The 19,762-nt window shown below is 37.5% G+C and overlaps 1 protein-coding gene across 1 annotated transcript in view; it reads right to left on the bottom strand.

Annotated features, from left to right (window-relative positions):
• Window positions 1-166: 166 nt before the first annotated feature.
• LOC128985229 (thrombospondin type-1 domain-containing protein 7A-like) overlaps window positions 167-19,762 on the bottom strand; it is an 82,219-nt gene continuing 62,623 nt past the window's right edge. The window contains exons 8-25 of the mRNA XM_054404618.1: window positions 17,907-18,080; window positions 16,789-16,898; window positions 15,881-16,107; window positions 14,461-14,650; window positions 13,297-13,486; window positions 10,815-10,933; window positions 9,546-9,743; window positions 9,066-9,263; window positions 8,141-8,336; window positions 7,504-7,642; window positions 6,614-6,789; window positions 6,035-6,179; window positions 5,512-5,759; window positions 4,793-4,917; window positions 4,015-4,157; window positions 2,525-2,738; window positions 983-1,162; window positions 167-177 (exon numbers count right to left, since the gene is read on the bottom strand). Of these exons, the coding sequence (XP_054260593.1) occupies window positions 167-177; window positions 983-1,162; window positions 2,525-2,738; window positions 4,015-4,157; window positions 4,793-4,917; window positions 5,512-5,759; window positions 6,035-6,179; window positions 6,614-6,789; window positions 7,504-7,642; window positions 8,141-8,336; window positions 9,066-9,263; window positions 9,546-9,743; window positions 10,815-10,933; window positions 13,297-13,486; window positions 14,461-14,650; window positions 15,881-16,107; window positions 16,789-16,898; window positions 17,907-18,080 (2,983 nt within the window). The remainder of the gene's footprint in view (window positions 178-982; window positions 1,163-2,524; window positions 2,739-4,014; window positions 4,158-4,792; window positions 4,918-5,511; window positions 5,760-6,034; window positions 6,180-6,613; window positions 6,790-7,503; window positions 7,643-8,140; window positions 8,337-9,065; window positions 9,264-9,545; window positions 9,744-10,814; window positions 10,934-13,296; window positions 13,487-14,460; window positions 14,651-15,880; window positions 16,108-16,788; window positions 16,899-17,906; window positions 18,081-19,762) is intronic.

Raw genomic sequence — 19,762 nt, forward strand, 5'->3', positions numbered from 1 at the left:
ATTTCGGGGGAGGGGGGGTATTAATTTTGGTGTCAGAAAAAATTGAATTCAAAAATATAATGCTAAGTTCATTACAGGCGCTTAATCAAGATAAAATCTTTGAATCTTGTGTGACAGAAATTAAAGCAGGCAAAAAAAAAATTTAGTGTCAAGAAGAAGAAGAACTTCAATCGGTTCCTAGAAAGGTGCACATGAGGTACAGTTACTCCTAAAACTTAAATTGCCATAAAAACAAATGCGCCTGGAGGAAAAATCTGTGGTGTCGGTGCCCACCAATGGAGGGTTAACAAAAGCTTGATTTGAACAGAACTTTCATACATTTTTTATGAAATGGTGACCATACGAAGGTAGATATTTTAAGCCATATGAATGGAGATGAGTGTAGGATGAGTGTAGGATGAGTGGCACGATCTTGTAGTCTTGTTACTAACTAAGGCTGACAGGTTCCTTAGAGAGCTGTTAATTAATGACCCATACATCCCATGGCAACTAAGGGATGGAACACTCTAGAAAAGTGTTTCTCAACCACTTTTTTATATAAACATTTTTTTTTTAGATTTAACACAGTTTTAAAAAGATTTTCAAAAACACACTGAAGTTGCATATTGTTGAACAAATGTCTGTAATAGGAAGTAATTGAGGTATAGTAAAGGATGGAGAGTAAAATTTATAGCTCTCAAAGCAGAACTACGGGTGGCAGTGCAACATTGTCACAGAAAGACAGCAAGGACTGCAGAAAGACCAGCCTGACCACAAAAGAAATTAAATAATAAGCCCGCAGAAATTTTTGGATTTTCCCAAGTCAGTTGCAGTAAGTTGAAAAACTTTCTGTATGATAGTTCAATAAATTACAGTTATGACACCTCATATTTTAGAAATAGACCACTGAACATAACCAAAATTGCTTTAAACTTTTACAAACAATTTAAAAGTAAGTCCACAAAACTTTGTCTTAGCAAAACCGACAAGAAACAATACATACCAACGACATGTAGTCCATCGGAGCGTTGGCAGACTATTTGTCCGTTAGGAGCAATTGTCCATGAGAATGTGAGGCAAGGTCCGAGGTCGCAGGTTCGAGTTTCCCACAATGCCTCGGGACAAGGCTCCCCTCCGTTGGACTGCGGTGGCCTCAGAACTGCTCTGGATCTGGTAGCATAGCCTAGAAAGTAAGAGATCCCCTTAGAGTATATATTTTTAAAAATTGTAAACAAAATTGAAACTCGTCCCAATCTTTAAAAATAATTATTTAGCTCAATAATGGAAACATTTTATTTGCTTCCGTAAGAAAAGTTCTTAGGCTGGTGGGAGTTTGGATAGAGCTTGTAAAGGAAGAATTTTTTTTGAAAATTAAAAAAAAATTAGGAAAAAAGTGAGTTAATGGTGATCAGAAAGAATCGGAAGATGAAGCAACCAAAGTTTGATCGGAAAAAAGAAGACGCCAAATTTGGAGGAGCAGTTTAAAACTTTGCTAAAGGTGAAGTAGGAGAGCACAGCTAGATTGGGAAAAGGTGCAGGGCTTTATCAAACAGTGAAGCACTTAATGATACTGAGATCCAATGGAAAAATGTTCAATGTATAACAAAAGGTCAATATTTACTTACAGTAGACTCCCTCCTATCCGGACACCTTTTAACCGGACATCGGTTTAACAGGACTACACTCGGCAGGAATTACATCTCTTTAACCGGACAATTTTTATCAGCACATCGGTTTAACCAGACTAGATTGGCAGGAAGTGGGCGGTACTGCGACAACTGTTCTCGTGGGAAAGATTTAGCCATTTCAATGAAAAGTATTAAAGTATAAGTATTTGAGACCAGTAATCACGTGTCTAAATACAATGCTTTCCTAAATTTAGGTCAAATACTGTATACAGTATGGATTTAAACGGTCCGTTTTAACTAGTTTTTGGGGATGTCGGTTAAGCGGAAAACCCATTATCTGCACTGGCCTTGGTCCCGAGGAGTCCGGATAAGAGGGAGTCTACTGTATGAGGAAAACTATAGAATGTGTCCTGTTATTATGATGTACTGACGTGTATTCAATAGATAAATAAATCTACACGAATGTGTTTGAAACAAAATACAAGTTGGGAAGTGAAATTTATAGGGATAAGAGTAAAATTAATGTGGTTTAGAGATAGGAATGAAGAGATCAGAAAAGGAGTAATTGATGCCTGCTTAAGAGAAAGTAAGTAGAAAAAGCAGAAACAAAATAAGTTGGGCTTGTGGGAAGAATAAGAAACAATAGGATTCATAGAGAAGAGGAGTTTGTGGTGATAGAGCGAATGAGACTAAGAAAATGACCGAGAAGAAAGTGGATTTATGATGAGAAAAAAACGTGGATAAGAGAGGATTGAGGAAGAGGGTATAGGAGCACAGACATTAGAACGGATCAGGAATAAAACTGAGATCCAAAACTGGTGAATAGAAGTGTAGGTGATTAAAACAGCAACAAATATTGTTAAAGAATTATGGATACAGTAACATGTTTGTCTTAATGTATTGATCATTTTCATCACCTGTCGTATCCTTGAGGCAGTCGCCATGACAGTGTGACCAATGTGACCATTCGCTGAGTTGACAATCACTGTCACACGGGATGTGACACGTCTCCCACGACACTGGCTTGTGATTGGCCGAGCCAGCACAGTGCCATGCCTCCACAGAGCTGTTGTCACCTCCTCGGACACATGTCACATTACGGTTTCTCACACCATGGCCGCACATTGCTCCCTAAATTAAAAATGAAATAAATAAAATTAAATTGTATGAATAATTAATTTTATGCTAAAGTACAAGTGTAGAGTAGGAAATTATACAGTTGTTTGTTAAATAAATACTAGTATATTTCTTTCTCTTTCAAAAATATATTTTTTACCCAAGATTTAGAATTTCTTCTTGGAACGTCAAATCAAATCAAAGTATACTTTATTTCCAAAATACCCCCTCTGTAGCAAACCTACCGTCCAATCGAATTACCATTTGCCTGAATTGATTTTCAATTCAATTTTTTTTATAACATTAGGTTTAATGAGTACCTAGGATTGCTGCTACAGGGAAAAAAGTGTGTTTTTTAGTAAAATATTTATAGCTTAGTATGAATATAAAATATATAAATTTGCCAAGTTTGATCAAAATATATCCATAAACAAGCAAACTACAACATTTTAAATATTTTCCATAATAATAACATAGGAATTTTACTGTCGGGTCAAAAAGTATAGATACTTGAGTTTGAGTTTTTATTGCAATGTAACAAGTAGACGTAGAAAAATGCAAGTTACATCATAATTTTACGAATTTATTCCTGCGTTTATATGTGTGTTGGTTTTACATTTTTTATGCAGTTTCAACTCATCCTTTCAGCGGGTTGAATGAAAAAAGTACAGATTCTTTGGCGCTTTACCAAAAATGGGCGACTTTAACATTTTATAAAAAAAAACTACTGATCTAATCGTCATGACATTTTAATAGCTTTTAGAACATATACTTATAAAGCATATTTAGAATTTTTAGAATTTTTCGTCAATAAAAAAAAAACTCTCTTATGGTTTTTGTAAAGGCATTTTATTTCAGCGCCGGACAAGTTAGAAACAACAACGAAAGCTTACATTAAAGCTCTTAAAAAGATAAAAATGAAAATAAGTTACACATTAGCTAAGTGGTCTTTAATAATTATAATGGACGTATAATAAAAGCTGTTATGAAATGAAATAGTGCGTGAAATTTGTACCGATATCGATCCACAGGCAGGGAGTTCTCCCCGCCCAGGACCGGTTTTGGCAGCACTAATATTCCATTTTTACAGTCAGGCTATTGTTAATTTGCAATACTTTCTCTAGTTAACAAAGTTACTTTACTTTACACTTCTATTAAAATACCTAACGTAATCCATAATATTCTAAAATTTGACTGGGTCCTGATCCTAAATTGTTTTAAATATATTACATAAAACTTCTGTGATAAAACCGATGCCCATGAGGCTCAACTACAGATATATTTAACTCACATGAAGTTGACACTCAGACCAGGGTCCAGTTTGCCAAGAGTAGCAAGGTACGGCTGGGCAAGGCTTCCACTGTACCAAGGGTGACGGACAAGGGCGACCAGACGACGAAGGGTTGGTGGAGATGAAAGCATGACGACTCACACCTGTCAATAGACAGACAATCTCTACTAATATAAGAGGAAAATAAAAATAATGTGATACCTATCTGTTGATTTTTTGTTGGATCGGTTCCTTTACTTGAAACATTCAAGCTTGGAAGCCAAAGACACGATACATCTTTCCCATTACAGTATGTCAATTTGCTTGATTACTATTTTGTAAAACTGACTGAAAATGATAGCTATCTGGTAGTGTCTTTCACTAATAACACAGACATTGGTGTTTAAAATTCGGTTGTGCACTCTATCTTATCACCGGGGTCAGTACTGTATATACTAATCTATTTGACTAATAGTGAATTCGTACCTAATTACCTTTAGATCCCCATATGATTACCAGAATTGTTTGATGACAGTTGTGGTAAAAAATTTAAACATTTAAACAAAACTACTCTTACCAAACATCGAATCATTTAAAACTGTAACATTTTATTCAATTACAGTGCAATTTAAATAAATTTAAATAATAAGTCCTAAGGACTAAGACAAATTTAAATAAAATAAGCTTGGTAACAAACTGCTCCATCCCCAAGATGGACCTATTTTATTACAATCATCAGGGTACATGTCCTTAAAATCTAATTGTTTAAATATGATTTATGAGTTTCAAAGTCACCGACCTGTCTCTCCGCATTGACACTGGGTGGCATTCCACTCACTCCACTCCGCCACGTGGCAGTCCACTGGACAGTCTACGTAACACCACTTCTCTGCCGGGGTCGGCTTGGTCTCCTCACTGCACCAGCTACATTTCAAAACCAAATTAGTATCAATTTGAAAGTGAAAGTGATAAAAACACACTTAAGAAAATCATACTCAGCTTACTACACTGCAATAAATGTCATGGAATAAATTGTATTGAACCAACCATTTTTTGACGTATAGTAATGAAATGAAAAATGTCTTTGATAGGAAAAGTTAGGACTTGCAAGTCCTCTCTATACCACTTAACCAAAGTTCATCAAATCTAAGTTGTGGTGCAGTGGGTAAGTTGATTTTAGTCATTAGTTTAGGTGGCCAACAATCATTGCTTGAATTTTGTCAATGTTGAGTTTAAGTCTGTTGTTTGTGGCCCAGTGAGTTATTGATTCAATGTCAAAGTTCATGAGTCGCACAGCAGTATCCAACTCTACATTGAAGTGGGAGTAAATTGTCAGCATACAGATGGTAGTGTGAGTTAGTGATATGATCTGTGATTTCATTGATGTAAATTCAGAACAAAAACACCAAAAACAGATCCTAGAGGAACACCTCTAGTTATCTGCTTCCATGTGGACCAGATATTATACTGTTCTCCAATGATATGTCAATGTCAATGAAGAATATTGTCCGTCCTCACCTGTCCTCCACAGGCCTAGAGTCACTCCTCTGACAGTAGATGGCTCTGGTTGTCATCCCCTCACCACAGGGGCTGCCACCCAGGGGTAGACAGGAGCTGAAGTTGGTCACCACCCAATGGTAGGTGAAACAGGTGATGTTCAGTTGGCAAGCCTGAGTCTGTATTGTATGCTGACAGGTAGCTCCCCTGGTGGCGGCAGCACGTAGCAGGGAGCGTGTCCGTTGCTGCTGTCCGTTACCCACACAACCCTGGAGACATTGAAAATACAAAATGTTTCAAAAGTTGTATGTTTTAAGTTTCCTTTTGGCAGTGGCGGATTATGACCTCAGCGGCCCCTACGCACATGTAAGCTTGGGCCCCCCCCCTCATGGGCATCATTTCTGATTTTCAACCGGTGGCATGATCTCTTGTGACTTCCCAGAAAACTCTAAACCCTACTCCTACCCAGGGTTTGCAACAATACAACAACATCAAAGGTTTCCCTTTGAGCATACAACACATTATAGAAAAGCTGTTGGATTACCTTAGGACATGAGCTCCACTCCGACCAAGCGCTGAGAACACAGTCGCCTGGACAGGCTACATGGCAAGCGTTGATGTCCACTGGCTGTGTTGTCCAATCACAGTACTCGTCATCCACAGGTGTGTCTGTCCGAGTGTCAATACACCTGTCAAAGGACATAATGTTGAGAATAGCCAAGCATATTGAAATGAGAAGACCAGGACTACTCGTCAATATTACAAGTATTTTTAACTTTTCATTAATTTAATAACATTAAAGTGAAACAAAAGGCTCTAGCAAGTATGCTTCTTGTTATTATGCTTATTATAAACTTATTATTATTACATGATTATTAGAACTTAGAATTCACAATGTGCTTTTTTGTTTTTTACCTCAATTTCATCTTATTTTGATATTGGTTTTAGACCCTTCCTTTCAAGAGGCATAAAACCGCTCAACTGGCTTTTCTTCCAGTTTCAACCTAGCCACTGAGGATTCCTCAAAAGTGTGAAACGTCTGGTAGCAATCTCAAACTGATCACATGGTTGACACAACAAAAATTCTGTGTACTAGTAACACCACAAATGATGATGGTCAGACCTGACTTGACGGTACTGGTCTCCTGTGCCACATCCTTGCTTGCGGTCGGCTGGTATCAGGATACACTCACTCCATCCTCCCACCTGCCACTGGAACACTTCACACGGCACCTGGCACAGCTTCCACTGGGTCTGTGGTCCACACTGTCTACCCCCTGCATTACCAGGTTGTGCCACCTATCACATCAAAGAACATGGTTTTGTAGCAAAATATGAGAGTGTTAGCTAAGCTTGGCTGATCATATGCTTAGCTTATTTCATTCTCACCACTTAGTGAATTTATTTTTCTCTCCCAGCCATAGGTATTTAGGATAAAAGGTACATTGAGGTGGAAAACTATGTGCTCAATATTAGCTTCAGATCACATTGGCCAACAAAATTATCATAGCTACCTTAGTATTAAATAATGGAAGTCGTAAAGGAATAAAAGTGAATAGCAATCAAAGTGATAAAGCTTTATGAACTCAACTTTTGACTCAACGTGTACTTGGAAGTACTTGAACCTTGACTTTGAGAACGACAACATGATTATTATTGTCATGATTTGGTTCTGGTTGTGACTGCTAATGGGTGTAAACAAACATCTGATAAACCTTTTAGTCCTCCTAACTGCAGGCAGTATTATTGAACAATAACCATTAAACTGAAACCGGCTTTTCATTTAGATTTTTGGTTTCAACAACAACCAACAACCCACTTATACAACCGACTTTAGCAACAGCAACCCCTTCCTAACTAGGAAATCTCTGGGATGCAAAACCTCATGGGCAGAACGCAACAGTTAATGAAGTACTTTAAGTTTGACCGTCTCTGAAGGAATTGGGGTAACCCAAATGGCCCACAATGTGGGTACTTAAGGCTACAGTCCTCTACACGATCGTCATACTTTACCTGTCTTGTGCGGTTCTGCAGCCCGGGGCCACACCTGACGTTGCAGTCTCCCCAGGCCGACCACTCAGTCAACTGGCAGTCTAAAGGACAAGGCACCAGGCAGGGCTCCTCTTGTAGTCCAGAGCCTCCTCCACACATGCTGTAACAAACCAGCAAGAGTTTTTATGAGGATAGCAGGATTACATGAATATGAAAGAGTCCACTCAGGCACAAGAAACACAAACATTACTTTAATTTACTCCAAAGATATATTTTTTTAAACATAGTGGTTTTAATTAAAATATATACGCTGTGGGTCGTGGGATTTGCCATTTTAAATGTAGTTTTGATTTGTTTTCAAAGGGAAAGGAAGTCCATGGAAGATAAAGGCCATCTTGGATTTTCTCGCTACAAAAGCAATGTTAATTTTGACAATTTCAAACAGCCCCTGAAGAGTTATTTACCATCTCAAAATATTTTTTTGGAATACCAAAGTGGTTGTAATTTAAATATCTAGTGCACTTGTGCGATTATAAATTTTCTTTGTAGTTTTTTTAATTGTTTTATGAGTTAGAATGTCTAGGCTTCAAGGACTCTTAACTAGGGAACAGGAGTTTTAATGCTATTAATGGTCCAAATTTACACTTTACTTTCTCACCTTGGGTCCACCATCTGATCCTTGTCATTGTAGCAGCCGACAGCTCGGTACCGTGTGCCGAGGCCACACCCCTCACTGCCATTGGTCAGACAACTTGACCAATTAGAGATGGGACGAGAGTAGTACATCTCACAAGGACAAGGTTTTGTCTCCACCAGAGGCATCTCTTGACAGACAGCATGTGCTTCTGACAGACCTGTGGGTAAAGTGGGAATAATGCAATTGCTACAATCACACTAGGCAAATGTTACTACAGTTTTGGGTTTTAATTAGTTTACAATGTTGTCAATTAATATTTTTTTTTTTTTAAAGAAAGGGAGGAGATTTAAAATAGTAAAATAAATGGTAGTCAGCAAATCTATGAGGAAAAAATAGGGCAATACAAGGGATGTCTGTGATATTAGATCTCCAAAGAGCTTCCGCCTGATAGAGCAATCTAACTCAAATATAACCCACGGCCAATTACACATTGCAGTCTTTATTAACATTTTTGTTGTTTAAGAGGCTAACCTCAAATAAAAACACCAAATGACAGATGGCAATGAATAAAAGTTTATGTAAAAATGAAAAAAGTACGTGTGAGTAATGGAGTAATGGTACAAGATCAAGATCAAATTTGCAAAACCAGAATGTGTTGCATCTATAAGTCTTTTCTGAGAGTTACAAAAGTTAAGGACATTTACTTGTGGCTGCGCATAACCAAAGTGATTGATGATATCTTTAAGAAAGCCAAATAGTTGTAAAGAAAGCTTTGGTTAAGTATGCTCGAATCCAATCTCCAGTGTCGAAATCCAGTCTTTGGATCTCAAAGGATTAAACTTTTAGACTACCTTCCCATACGAGTATTTACTACATTTACAAATCCAAACACTAAAATGAACTAAAACTCGTCAACTCCAGAGTTGGTGAAGACACAGTATCCTACCGATAAGTTGTCTGGTCCGGGAGCGTTTTCCGGAGCAAGGCTGCTGACACAGGCTCCACGAGGACCACTCAGTCAGCTGACATGGTACGTGACAGTCCATGTGGCAACGCTGCACAGTGACAGGCAGCGGCGCCCGAGTGGCAAGACAGAAGCGGAGCTCCACCTTGCGATCTGTACCTTCCTCATTGCACCACAAGTCTGCAATCAGAACCAACTGTTATTTACCAGTGCACTGGCAGCTTCTGATACATGGTACAACATAGACTTTTTTTTGTCAGGCTCTTCTGATAGTCTTGAAAAAAATCATTATCATTATACACTTTAGTTTTGTTCCATTCCAACATTGTGTGATTCTAAAGCATAATTTTGCAGATGTGGCAAAGTGAACATTTCCATGCGTTGGAAGAAGAAAGAAGTAAATACTTATGTATGCTTATGTACTAATGACTTATAGTGACTCTTGCAAGCGACGATACATACCCCTAGTCCTCAGCCCATGGCCACAGCGGACATCATGAGCCACCTGACACTGGCTCCACTCTCCTGTGCCCCACTGGTGTCTAGGGCATGGCTCACTGGGGGTGAAACACTCCCTGGTCTCCTCCAGAGGTCCACAGTCCGAGCCTTCCACCACCACTCGATAGCGCGACTGTTGGGTCGGTCCTGCTCTCGTACCATCTGCAGGCAATACACCAAGTGTAGGAACCAAATGTGACCACCCGTCGCTCACACCATGCGTTCTCTATAGTCCTCGCCACCCTAAGTTGAGGCAGCCAAAGGCCGCACTAGATACACGCCATGCGGCCTTGGGCTGCCTCAACTTAGGGTGGCGAGGACTATAGCATTATTAAAGTTTGAAATTTGTTTTGTTAAACCTTAAAGGAAAAATACAGTGTAGGCTATAGCTTGAGCTACCATCATGTGCAGACAATATTGTGGGCTTCTACTCTCAAGGTGTACTAATTATTGTTTTCTTTCAGGTTTGTTTGTTTTCTTAATTTTGATTACGGTGGCACTATCAAGTTCTCTGTTTGGTTTTTCTTTTGTGATTTTCCAATGTTGGCTAGGTTTGTAAACATACATTCTTACTTTTTAATGTTTCTCGATACTTTACCCAGGTACGGGATCAGATTCCAGGTAATCCACGATGTAAAAACTTTGTCCGCAAAAATCCCTTAAATAACAATCTCTAGTTACATTATACCGGACAGAAACACAGGGTTATTTGCACTCATCTCCAATAAGAATGTCACAAAACTAAATGGTTGGTACGTCTGTTTCCTGATTTTAGATAGCTGATTTTTTAAAACAAATGGTAAAGTTTATATTTCAAAGTTTGTTTTGACAAGGTTGTTTGGTCTCAGTTGCTTAGTTAAATACTATGAGACCTGTCAGTTAACAAAGGACTACTAAAACACAAGAAAAGGCATTTTGTCTTTTAGAGTTTGCTTGTACAGATGTTAGAGTTCTGCGGACTTTCAGACCAAATTTAGGAAGGGGACACCTCATTGGAACTCCATAGCTCTTTGGGTGAGGCAATTTAAGACAACTGGATGTTTGGGTGCCGGGACTACAATCTAGGATCACTTGAGGGATACATGTAAATTAAACCTTTTACTGTAAAAATCAGTGATCGAGAGGCTATACCATATAAAAGCATCTTTATCTGATCCACGAGGATGATAAATTGATAGTGTCTGATCTATTGTTGGTTTAGACATCTACAAAGAATTTTTACACAACACATACTAGGTTGGCAGTTCTGGGGTGGACAGGGTGACCACTCCGACCAAGGAGAGACCTCACATTGTACTGGACAGTCCTGCACACAGCTACGAGACGTGGCAGGCTTGGGCAGCAGCTCACATCTGCAACAGAAACACATTAACCTAGGGTAGTTGATGAGGATACTTCTCTTCTACTGCATATTATTATTGATTATAAAGGAGTGTTACAGTCAGTACCTTTGAAAGGGACTTAAAATCAACTGAAATTTGTACTTCAGTGAGTTCAAAGACTCCATCATAGGGTTCGCTTAGCAGTATATTAAACAACATTTAGTACACTTTTTGACTTTATTTGCTTGTTGAATCCTTCTGCCCATCTATTCAAACAGGGCCGAAATAGACCATTGAATGGATTTCTAAAAAGAAGCTTATGGTGGTCTCATCTATATATATAATACGCTAAGCCGATTTTTGTAAACAGAACTCCTCCCTCAATTTTCGACCGATTTTAATGGTTAAAGTGTCAAAAGAAAGGCCATGATCTGTAGTTTTGCAAAGTGTTTTTCGTTTTTTGAAATCTTTATTAGTTTGGGCAGGATCTTCCATCAAAGTTGGGTTTTCTCCCATAAGATTAACATGGGGGAATCTAAATATTTAATTGGAAACTTTGTCTCCACTAATTTGAGAGAACGGCTGGGCGTAGAAACTTGGTAGAGGTGTCCAAAGAAAGGTCTTGGTCTGTAGATGAGTTATCAAAAGAAAAACGAAGTAAATTCCCTTAGGGCTCTGCCCCGGAAGCCTTTAAAGCTCCCTCCACGGATTTGTTTACATTTTGGCCATGTGGATAATACTTTTAATGAAACAGCTGTTCATTTTTCAATTGTATTTAAACAACACACATTTATTGGGAGTTACTGAACTGTCCAAAAAAAGTATTTGCAAAGTTATTTTCTGATTTTAAAATTGATTTTTGTCTGTATCATGTTATGTTTTGCAATATAACATCCCATTACGAAATCAGTAGAAAATCCTTTTATCACAGTAACTCTTACAATTATTTTTTATTAGACTATCTTATATTTATTGTACGGGTTGGTGTCTGCCTTTTTCACCACTTTTGGCTATATTTTATCATATTATTCTAGACAGATCATCATAGGTTCATGAGATTAATGTCATAGGTACATGTTTTCAATCATTGGAAAAATCTTCGATTGCGTAATACAATACAGTACTGTACAAAATAATACAAGTGCAGAAGTGTTTTATTAGCTTTAACAGTAACCCCACAACTAATTTCTCAAAACTATGCTAGAGGGTTATTCTTTGACACAGAAGTATGAACTGACGCGACGTGACAAAGGAAAAATCAAACTTACACTGTAACGGATGGACCTCCCTTTGAAGCTAGAACGTGTCTTCTCAACAAACAGATATTTTTTCTCAAATAAAATCATAGATTAATCTTTATTGCACTGATGAAATCGCAGAAGTTTTTAACTACAAAAGATCCACCAATACAATTTTATACTATCTAAAGGTTCTTCCAAAAGAAGAGATACCAGTTAACATACTAATAATAACTCCGATGACGTACGGTATAGGAAATAATTTATTCATTGAATGATCGACCGTATTTGGTAACTAATGCAATTAATATCAATAATGTTTTTACACTTATTGCTCTTTAAACAGTGCTAAATGCTCAAAATCTGTATAATTTAACTCAATTTATCGCAGTTGGATGAATTAGCATAAGCCTTTAAAGTAACCGTCGATTTCGACGGGTTTCACCTAGTTAAAATGTATTAACTGTAAGACAATCTTTAACATTATTATCATTACTTTAAAGATGAAAAATCATCTAAGTGTGTATTTTACACTTAATATATGTGAGGGATCTAAAATCTTTTTTTCTAAAATATATTTATTAAAACCTAATTGACATGAGTACAGTTTTAAACCACCAAAAAGCTAGCTTTCCTCAATATTGGAATGGTGATCTTTCGACTGACAGGTATGCACTACAACCATGGGCGACTTTTTTATAACCCCTTTAGCTGATAACGGCTGGAGGGTCTGGGGGATATGGAATAGCTTAGTACAAAATGTTTGATTTTACGAATTTTTTTACCGGTACCTAAATTTGCTTCATCAATGTATTGACTTTTGCATAATTAAAAAAGAAATTGAAAACTAACTTTATTTCATTTCTATTTACAATATTTGAATCATCTTTACTTCACAGTTTTTTTCTGAGTCCAATTTTCTGATTCATACAGGAGATGGTCTGATAATTGTTTTATATATTTATCTTCTGTGTTTTTATCTGATAAAATGTGATAGATGTGTGGTGATATTTCACATTACGATATCCATGACTGCAACTAATTAGCTACCAAACTTCAGCAATATAAGTTAATAAAGTTTTAAAGTTTTTAAAATTTGAAAACACAATTAAAATCTTTCAAGAAAACTGTATATTTAGAACAGAAGTTACTCACTTGCTCTCGTTCACCATGTCCTGATTGTCCTGTACACACCACACCTCCCGCACCTGCACTCCCTCCCCTGAGTCACATGAGGCGTTGCAAGGTTGCCACGGTAACGTCAGCCAGCTGTACCCGTGGCAACCGTGACTGTTGCAACCGTCCATCTGCAACATCTCATCCGGGTCGGGACATGGATGACCACCTGGAAAAAATACACTTTTAGTATAGTTAAACTACACTTTTTGTTGAGTTTGAATACCGGCTCAGTTGAGTTTTATGGATGAAATAAATCACTATAACAGGCCCCACTCGCAAGAACCCTGCTATTACAAAACCACTATATCACAGTGCTTAGTGGACTATGATCACTTTGTAGTACTAAATGATTTAATTTAGCTATCTGTCGATAATCCTACTGTCGTCAATGGTAACCGGTTTCAAGATTGAAATGTCATCTTCAGGATTTTTCAAATATCGTATCACTCAAGTTAAGGTGGTTGTGACTAGCCAGTTATACATATTTTGTGTACAAAGTCCTTTTTGTTTTCAAGTTTTATGTTTTCTGTTCATGTTTTTGTGATCAACGAGGATCTCAACTTGAGTTATATGACATTAGAAGAAGCCTGATGAGATTTTAATCTCGAAACTAGTCGCCATAGACTACAGTAAATCAAACCGTTTGAATCTAAAAACAATTAACTCTGTCGACTTTATCTTCCCACTCACTAGACTTTGAGCAATAGATTGTAAAACTGTTCCAAATGTACTCACAGTCGCCTGCGCACAAGTTAGACCTAGGATTAGTCCAGGTAATATCCAAGCAATTAAGCGGGGGCTTTCCTAGGCACGGAAGTACACGTAACGTTACACGTAACGTGTAACGCGGAGAGCGGACACTACTTAACTTAGGCAATTTAATGTTACTGTTTTCCTAGAAGTGGAGTGGAACACCCTGTTAATCTCTTTTCTCCTGTCTGCTCTCCACGCTCCTCTTCTGCTTAGGAAATCCCAGCTTTAGTTCATAGCTGGTAGTTGTATGTTTTGCTTGCTGACAAGCCTGATACTGGTTGGCTAGTACTGTAGCTTGTAAATTAACCCTGTTATTTGCCTGTATATTGATAAATAAGATGTTATTAATTAGTAAGATAGATAGGCCTGTCTCCATAATTTACTCACCAGGTCCGTGAGGGGCTATGATGGTACGGTTGCGGTATCTCATTGCCAGTTTGTTGCGTGTGGAGCAGCTCTGAGAGCAGGGACTCCAGTTTGACCAACCCGACACCACACAGTCGTAGGGACAAGGCAGTAGACACGGCTCCTCCGTCGGGGGCTTCAACTGGGGACACAGCCAATCAGCAACCACCTCCTGTGGTAAACACATCCTGATTAAAACTGTCTCGTTCTCAATAAACAGATACAGGAAATAAATAGATGGTTAAAAACTGAGATTGCCAGTTTGAAGTCTTTTCTATTCAGGTAAGTCTGCTATCCTCACAAACAATCTACATCCTTTACTTAACCCTAGAGTGGTGTCTTTGGTCTGTGAGTCCGATGACGTAATATTTTCAAGTTCCTGCTCCCTCCGCTTGGGTGCAGGACTTGTGCCTCCTGCTACCTTTCTACCTCGACTCCCACCAGACCTCTACCACCAGACGCGAGGGCGTAATTTTGAGGATACAGATTCATCTGCAATTGTGTAATTCGGTCCCCTAAACCAAAGACACCTAGGGTGTGATTGATCCAACAGACCGAAGATAATTGTAATAATTTTACATAGTTTATATCTGGTACCTCCATAGTTATGTACCTACATAAAATATTTATAAAATACGAAAACTGTGTCACAGTCCGAAGACAACAAAGGTGTAGGCTAATCAGAGTCTCCATTACTCTAAAGCGTAAAATAAGCATTATTTGAAGTCTCAGACGTTAAAAATAGACGGAATTCCGATGCTTTATGTTTTTTTTACATCAACTAGTCCATAAAATTTCAGAAAATATATAAAAATGGTCTCACGGACCGAAGACACTAAATGTGTGATACAAATCAAGACACCACTCGAGGGTTAAAATTATTAATTAGTGGATGGTATTTATATTTTCTGTGACTATTCAGAGTTTCACATTAAGAAGGTATATGTGATCAAATAACTTATATTACTTTACTCATGAAACAAACATTTACTTAATGTGCTTAATAACATAAACTAAGATATTTTATGTTTAGCCAGATTAGTATTCTATTGTGATTTGTGGATTATCAAATTATTAGATTCCAATTATTAGCCAGTCCAGAGTCACGCCATCATGAAGCAGCTAAGAATGAATGAATGAATGAATGAATGAATTATGAATTTATTCCACCACATATATAAAATTACACTACCAAATGTACAAAAGAAAAAAGGGCTTTATGCAAAACTAAACTAATTAACTATAACTAATTAACTTATTATTGGTGAGTTATAGGTGATATGGCAGGTTTTGAACCAAGGACTTTGGGGACCAAAGTTTGCACTCTACCTACACCAACTTGTTACACAGCAAGTCAACTGTAGAATGGAATAGCAAGGAGTTTTGTTATCATAACCCTTACCTTAAACTCAGTAGCGTCAGTGTGTGTTGTACAGGCTACTCGCCTAGTGCGTCGCCCAGTGCCACACTTGGCCGCAGCCCCAGGCTCCAGCTGACAGGCCCCCCATGCATCCACCGTCCAGGAGTAGCAGGCGGGGTGTGCGCAAGGTTGTACCTCAGTAAGCGAGGGACACTCCAGCCCCAGAGCACTAGGAGGCACAACCACGGCTCTCGTCCTCTTGCGGTGACCTACCACAGAATGAAGAAACATAGAAAGATTAATTACCGTAACTAATCTGGATTTTTTTAACACAAGTGGCGATTTATAAAAATTATCTCCTTTCTACTATCACATAATTTTTCACTTTTCAATAGGAGAATCCATGTCGTACATATACTGTAGGCCCTACACAGAAGACTAGTTTGGGATAACTTAGTATCACAGATAGTTACGAGTGTTCTTTCACATTCAGACGTCACAGTACTTGTAAAAATTAAAAATAACTTCAACTCTGTGTCAAAACCTAAAAACAATGGTAGCAACAATCTTGGATAATAAGCAGGAGTCATAATACTTGGACCAATAATTATAATTTCATTTTAATCTTAAAAAATAATCTGGTTAAATTGTTGTTAATATTTTTAAAACAATGCTAGGAATGAAGAGGATACCTTTAAACTGATTGGTAGGTTGACAACTTTGGTAACTGAACAACAGAATCACTTGACAGTTCTAAAGGTATTTTAAACATTCATTTTTAATTTTTTGTTGTGAACACCGTATGATGATAAAATAGTTTAAAAAAAGTCTTGGATCACCCAAAGAAACTTTTGGATCAAGGTATTCTGCATTTGTCATATACTCTATAACTTGTTTTATGTATGATTCCAAGCAATCGTCCATCTGTGGGTACCAAACATCTAACATACCTTTAGCAGACAGGTTGGCTTCATCAGAGGGAGGACAGTGTTGGGGTAGACAAGGACCCCACACACCCCAGGGTCCTACCTCACAGTCTCGGGGACACGCTACCTCACATCTGCCAAATACAGGGACAATACTAAAAACAGTATATAAGTAGGGGATCTGAGGAGATTGGGGTTAGGAAAAACAGGAAATGACATACATGAAAATGTGGTATTGTTGTTTAAAATGGGAATGTTTACAATTTACATATCACTTCTAACAAAAAGTCCTTGGTCTTCTGGGTACGACCGCGTCGGAAAACTAGGATAAACACTAGTTGCTGACGTTTCGACTTCGTTGCAGATAGCCATCTTCAGAGCTGGTAACAGGCACTAACTGAAACAAACATTAGTTAGTAACTGTTACCAGCTCTGAAAATGGCTATCTGCAACAAAGCCGAAACGTCAGCAACTAGTATTTCTCCTAGTTTTCCGACGCGGTCGTACCCAGAAGACCAGGGGCTTTGTGTTAGTAATTGTAATCTTGGAAGCCTTACTTGGATATATGACTTCTAGTAGGATCTATTCATATCCCCCCTTTCTAGTTTCTCTACCCGTAAACTCTTAGACAACTCTTTGGACCCCACAAAAACTCCCTCCTATTATTACTTGTGTTCATTGTGCAGTACAAAGCGCCCATAAGCCATAAGCACAGTTTTTGTAACCATCCAAAAAATATAAGGATTCATAAAACACTCCTTTCATTTATTCTAACCCTCTTTTACTACTATAGGCTACCAAAGTCAGTATTAAAATCATTAAGTCAAAATACCAATGTATAAATATCTAAATAATCAAATAACTAATCTATACAGTAAATAGTTAAAATCTATTTCAGTGCCTTCAAGAAGGCCACGAGGAAAGTTGACACAACCCACATGATGTTTCCAGTTGTGTTAATAGCCCAACTATCTCCTAGGGCCCTCGACTACCATATGAACAAGGAATGGAGTAATTTTCTATGAACAACCATCATCCCAAACCTATAGTAGAGGCACGAATTCTTACAACAGCAGTATTGTTAGAATAGAAGGCTGAATTTGAAACCCAATAGCAACCTGTACTTAGAGTAGATGATTTACCTCTGCACAGTTGGCGGTGGTGGGATAGTATGACAAGCCTTGGTAGGGAGAGGTTGGCCACCCTGGGCTGCTACACATGTGATGTTCCTGAACTGTAGACCTCCACCACACACCACCTCCGCCATCACATTGGGCAGTGTACATGTGCTCCACTTGGACGCCAACCATCTGTACCTGGAGTCAAAGTAACAACTGAACAATCGTAAATGTATTTTTGTACAATAGGGGTAATACTTGAGTAGGAAATTCCTCTGGTGAATTTTAAGTAGGTAATTGCAAGAATAATACCATTGACTATTGGATACTTAGACATCCCATCTATACATACAGTTGTCGCAAAAAAAACAAACTTGTTGAGTGAGCCAGTCACAGAATGCGCTAGTGTCTAAAATTCCACTTATCCTTACTATTTGTTGCTGACATAGCTCATGGGTCATGACAGTTGCTATAGCTTTTTTTCCATAAGTTTGACTCTGTATCAAAGTGAGTTTATTCAACAGATATCAGTAATTTACATCAGCACAATCTGCAATGATTCACATCAACTACGACAATTTTTATTTAAAACTGCTATGACTTTATCATGGGGATGGAATATCTAATTGTGTCAATACTAATACTCAAATGTGGTCAAAGGTAATAAATAGCTTAAGATGACAATAAAGTCATTTCATTTGAATTTTGTAAATAAAAAAAATCTAATCATAACTGGAGCTAAGAAGACAAAGTTTTTGAATATCGCAATCACCATAGATGAAATTTCTTCATAAAGCTTATAACCTAATAAGAATAATGGGTACTTTCCTGTTAAAGGGAACATTCATTATTATCGATGATTTTTTCTCGATATATCGATATTAACGAATTGAAACATATCAGCTGACAACTACGCGATACATATTGTTCAATATCAACAAACAATAATGAAATGAAACCGTTTTAAAAAAATAACATAACTTAACTATCCAAACTTGCTATAACATTTAAAAATTCCGTGTTTAACTTGCCTTTTCTATTATCAAACCCAAACGGAATTTTTTAATGGTCCAGCAAATTTGGTTGATTATGTTAGATTAGCTTAGAACAGTTTCATTTCTTAATCCATATAATAGACTATTTTCGCCTAAACAAGATCAGTTAGTTGTTGTCAATTTGTAATGGATCGGAAAATAAAAATATCGATATATCGAGAAAAAATCATCGATAATAATGAATGTTCCCTTTAACAGGAAAGTACCGAATAATGCTATCTATAATTTAGGAGGTAATGGATAATGTAAAATGTAAGCAGCACAGACTCTTTCAAACATAGCAGGCCCGCTTTTATAAATGGGCAGCCCGGCTGCACTAGGAAAAAAGGGGGTCTTGCTTTTTGGTTTGCCCAGGGCTCAACTGACCCTTAACGCGGCCCTGAAACGTTATACTGTTTTGGTTCTATATTATGTACACTACAGTGTATTAGTTTACAGTGCCACATCCCAACAAAACATAGAAGAAATTCTTTCTAAAATTAACAACCCAATATCACACAATTTTTATTTTAAAGAGAAATATAAATTATTGACTAACGTTCGTATTAAAATTTTGTACAGGTAAATGTATAACATTTAATTCTTACTATATTTATTTAGAGTTTATAATAGTTTGTTGTAAAATTGTGTTATTGGTTTTATAAAACTAATATTATCAACACAAGAATCAGAAAAGTTTCAGGATAAAAAATAATAAAGCAACTTTAAAGGGTGTTGAGAGTGAGATAGTGGGTTTGAAATTGATCTTGACATCAATGTAATCTTCAGAGTCCTTGAGGATGTGCCTCACTAAATTTTATTGTGAAGGAGTATCTCAGTTTGAGG

Source organism: Macrosteles quadrilineatus, unplaced genomic scaffold, assembly GCF_028750875.1.
Source record: "Macrosteles quadrilineatus isolate MER2022 unplaced genomic scaffold, UCM_ALF_1.0 Scaffold_2__2_contigs__length_208266976, whole genome shotgun sequence".
NCBI lineage: Eukaryota > Metazoa > Arthropoda > Insecta > Hemiptera > Cicadellidae > Macrosteles > Macrosteles quadrilineatus.